The sequence below is a fragment of the Colobus angolensis genome, unplaced genomic scaffold, assembly GCF_000951035.1.
Source record: "Colobus angolensis palliatus isolate OR3802 unplaced genomic scaffold, Cang.pa_1.0 Scaffold303, whole genome shotgun sequence".
NCBI lineage: Eukaryota > Metazoa > Chordata > Mammalia > Primates > Cercopithecidae > Colobus > Colobus angolensis.
Window position 1 is genome coordinate 350,683 of NW_012116300.1, and position 4,583 is coordinate 355,265.

The following is a 4,583-nucleotide window of genomic DNA, read 5'->3' on the forward strand; positions in this document are numbered from 1 at the left end:
GAACTCCTGACCTCAGGTGATCCGCCCACCTCGGCCTCCCAAAGTGCTGGGATTACAGGCGTGAGCCACTGCTCCTGGACAGTGCTTTCCAGTCTTAAAAGGACACTGTCACATTGGATTACAGGCCCACCCCACTCCAGCATGACCCCACCTTAACAAAGTCCATCCGCAGTGACCTCATTTCCCAATAAAGCCACATACTTGGGGCACCGGGGGTGAGGACTTCATATCTTTTGTGGGTACACAATTCACTTCATAACCCCTCAGAACCATCCCGTCTGACAGAAGCTGCCCCCCTGAATGCTCTCAGCCCACCCCCCGCCTGCCGCTCTGGACCTCAGTGAGCAGGGAGGAAAGGACACAGGCTGAGGGTCATCCAGGTGTCCCGCAGAGGCAGGCGGCGTGTGGGGTGGTGAGGACGACAGCCCGTGGAAGATGCATAGGAACCGCAGGTCTCATGGGCACCGAGCCTCCTCTTCACTCTCATGGGAAAGGTTCGAGCACCGGGGCTGAGTGCAGATCTCAGAGCTGCGGTGATGGCGCTGAATGGGATGGAGAGAGGCAGAGGCCCTGGGCCAGGGCCCCCACCCTGCCAGTGGGCGGGTGGGACACTCACTGTCACTGCTTCCCTTGACCAGGCTGGACACCAACCAGTTCCAGGACCCCGTGATGGAGCTGCTGGGCAGCGTGCTGAGTGGGAAGGACTGTCGCATTCAGAAGATCAGGTAATGCAGACCCAGGGGCCCCCAGGGTGCCCATGGTCTTGTGGGGTATGGGAGGTATGGAACCCTCTTCTCATCATCCTCCACTCAGCAGAGCAGTGGTGCTGCCACGGTGAGGTGTCTTTGGAGCATGTGGCTCCAGATGCAGCCTGCTTGTTTCTGCCCAATTCCAGAAAGTGCCAGAGGCTCAGGTGCCTCATCAGTAGGAAGAGGGAGGTGACCTGGCCGAGGACGCGACACTACATGTGCTGACATAACACCAGGCACGATGTTCTCTAAGCACCTCTCCAAGTTTGCTGTCCAACAGCATTCTAGGCACAGGATTGCATTTTTTCCCCACTGAGACAGAGTCTTGCTCTGTCGCCCAGGCTGGAATACAGTGGCACGATCTCGGTTCACTGTAACCTCTGCCTCCCAGGTTCAAGCAATTCTCCAGCCCCAGCCTCCCGAGTAGCTGGGATTACAGGCACCCACCACCACGCCTGGGTAGTTTTTGTATTTTTAGTAGAGACGGGGTTTCACTATGTTGGCCAGGCTGGTCTTGAAACTCCTAACCTCAGGCGATCCGCCCGCCTCGGCCTCCCAAAGTGCCGGGATTACAAGTGTGAGCCACCGCGCCCAGCCTGACAGCAAACTCTTAAGCTGAACATTGAGAACCAGGGAAATGCCCTGTGGACAGGTGGGGTCCAACCTGCTTCTCTGTGCAGTGACAACACCTGGGGTTATTTTTGAATGCAGGGTTGCCATCAGCAGCAGTGGGCCATCACCTCTGCCAGCCACATTGTGTTTTTCCTCCTAGAACCGTGGACAATGGAGGGCTGAGCCCCATCCATTGAGCTCCTGGGGCCGCGCTGGAGGGGCTGCTGTGGCCAGGGCGCCCGGTGAGGAGGGAAGCAGGGTGGGTGGAGGCAAGTTCGGAGCCTCAGTGTCCACCTTGGCTGGGGGAGGGCCGTGGGGGCAGGATGACAACCAGTCTTGGCAACGAGGAGGCAAATGGGAGTGGGGGGCCTCGGCTTTGCCTCTCTGCATTTCTGCATCACTGTCCCCAGCAGCAGCAGGCCAACAGCGCTGCTGGGAGCCCAGGAGTTCCTGCACTCCCAGGAGACCCCAGGAACATAGTAAGAAAAACAGCTGCTCTAAGAACCAGCAATTTCTCTTTTTCAACTCCTCCTTCTTCTCTCTTTTATTTCCTTTTTGTAATTAATAAGCTTTTCCTTGTAAAGCAATGTTAGGATTATGGAGTCTCGCCCTTTCCCCCAGGCTGGAGTGCAGTGGTGCGATCTCAGCTCACTGCAGCCTCCACCTTCCAGGTTCAAGTGATTCTCCTATCTCAGCCTCCTGAGTAGCTGGGATTACAGGCACCCACCACCATGCCTGGCTAATTTATTTTTTATTTCTTTCTTTATTTTTTGGAACAGAGTTTCGTTCTTGTTGCCCAGGCTGGAGTGCAATGGCGTGATCTCAGCTCACTCCAACCTCCGCCTCCCAGGTTCAAGTGATTCTCCCACCTCAGCCTCATGAGTAGCTGGGATTACAGGCATGTGCCACCATGCCTGGTTAATTTTGTATATTTAATAGAGACAGGGTTTCTCCATGTTAGTCAGGCTGGTCTCGAACTCCTGACCTCAGGTGATCTGCCCGCCTCGTTCTCCCAAAATGCTGGGATTACAGGCGTGAGCCACCATGCCCAGTTAATTTTTGTATTTTTAGTAGACAGGGTTTCACCATATCGGCCAGGCTGGTCTCAAACTCCTGACCTCAAGTGACCTGCCCGCCTCGACCTCCCAAAGTGCTGGGCTTACAGACATGAGCCACCGCATCTGGTCAGGCTTATAGAAAAACTGATGGGAAAGTACAGAGACTTTCCATACGCCCCATGCCTGCCCCCACCCAGACTGCCACCTGCCACTATCACCATCCCCTGCCACAGTGGTCCATTGATTACAATCAGTAAACCTACATGGGCATGTTACCATCACCCAATGCCCTTAGTTTATATTCTGGCTCACTCTTTTTTTTTTTTGCTTTAACTCAGTAGCAAGAATAATTAAGAGTTTTTTGTTTTATTTTGTTTTTCTTAGAGATGGGGTCTTGCTCTGTCACCCAGGCTGGAGTGCCATGGTGTGATCATGGCTCCCTGCAGCTTTGACCTTTTAGGCTCAAGCGATCCTGCTGCCTTGGCCTCCCAAGTAGCTGGGACTACCGACACATACCCCCAACCTGGCTAATTTTAAAAAAATTTTAGAGATGGGTTCTATGTTGCCCAAGTTGGTCTCAAACTCCAGGTCTCAAGCAATCCACCACCTCGACCTCCCAGAGTGTTGGGATTAGAGGTGTGAGTCACTGCACCCAGTCATGGGCTCACTCTTGGAGTTGTACATTCTGTGGGTCTGGACAAATGTATAATGATAATGACATGGACCCACCACTGTAGGACCCTACAGAGTCATGTTACTGCCCTAGGAATCGTCTATGCTCCACCGGTTCACCCCTCCTCCCAACCCCTGGCCCCTACTGGCCCTTTCTTTCACTGTCTTCCTGTCTCCATACTTTTGCCTTTTCCAGAATGTCAGTCAGAATCACACAGTGTAGCATCCCCAGAGTGGCTTCTTTTTTTTTTTCTTTTTCCCACATCTTCCAACAGGTGGCTTCTTTCTTTCCTCCCTCCTTCTGAGCGAACTTACTTGTAACCTCATCACCATTTCCAGGTCACAAATGAAGACACCAAGGTGCAGAGAGGAGACTCAGCCTGCCCACGGTCACCTATCTGGTAAGTGGCAGGGCCAGGGTGCAAGCCCAGGGCCCCAGTTCTCATCCACTGGGCCCCTGCATTCGTGTGACCATTGTCACCATCCAGGAACAAATGGCCCTTCCAGTCCGTTCTTAGAAATCAAGTCAGTAGGGCCGGGCGCGGTGGCTCAAGCCTGTAATCCCAGCACTTTGGGAGGCCGAGGTGGGTGGATCACTTGAGGTCAGGAGTTTGAGACTCTGTCTCAAAAAAAAACAAAAAAACAAAACAAAGTGTAAAACTACCTTAAGAGGCAGTAGATTATATAGCACAAGCACTGGTGTCACTGAGGAATTGGTTTCTATCCCAACTCCCACTTCCCAGCTATGTATCTTTGGACAAGTCACTTAACCTCTCTGAGCCTCAGTGTCCTCATCCGTAAAATGGGAGAAATAATGGTATTGAGAATTATGAGAAATAAATTATGGAAATATAGTGCTTAACAGAAAATCCAGAACACAGTATGCCTTCAGCAAATATTACATAATAGTATTTGAATGGTAACAGAACACAAGAAATCTTCCTCCATTGGAGAAGGAAACTAACTAGAAATCTGTCACAAACATCACACCTAACAGTTTGGGCAAGAACCACTCCTGGTCTAATCTAGAGTAAAACAAGAAGGCCTGCAGCAACTTCACTGCTCTAGGGAAGGGGTAGGCCTAGCCAATGTGGTAAAATTGTTCAAAATAAGAGTTATAGTTTTTGGGCTGGGTGCGGTGGCTCACACCTATAATCCCAGCACTTTGGGAGGCCAAAACGGGATCACTTGAGGTCAGGAGTTTGAGACCAGCCTGGTCAACATGGTGAAACCCCATCTCTACTAAAAATATAAAAATTAGCCAGGCATGGTGGTGCATGCCTGTAATCCTAGCTACTGGGGAGGCTAAGGCAGGAGAATCGCTTGAACATGGGAGTAGAGGCTACAGTGAGATCGTGCCACTGCACTCTAGCCTGGGTGACAGTGTGAGACTCCACCTCAAAAAAAAAAAAAAAAAAAAAAGATTCCCACTACCTCCACATTCTCACCAATGCAGTCTGTTATGTTCTTATAATATTCACCAATGAGACAT

At 51.5% G+C, this 4,583-nt stretch overlaps 1 protein-coding gene across 1 annotated transcript in view; it reads left to right on the forward strand.

The window, feature by feature from the left end:
- The window catches only part of NLRC3 (NLR family, CARD domain containing 3), a 57,342-nt gene that overhangs the window by 25,370 nt on the left and 27,389 nt on the right, over positions 1-4,583 (forward strand). Inside the window, exon 4 of the mRNA XM_011950182.1 lies at positions 639-725. Coding sequence (XP_011805572.1) covers positions 639-725 — 87 coding nt within the window. The remainder of the gene's footprint in view (positions 1-638; positions 726-4,583) is intronic.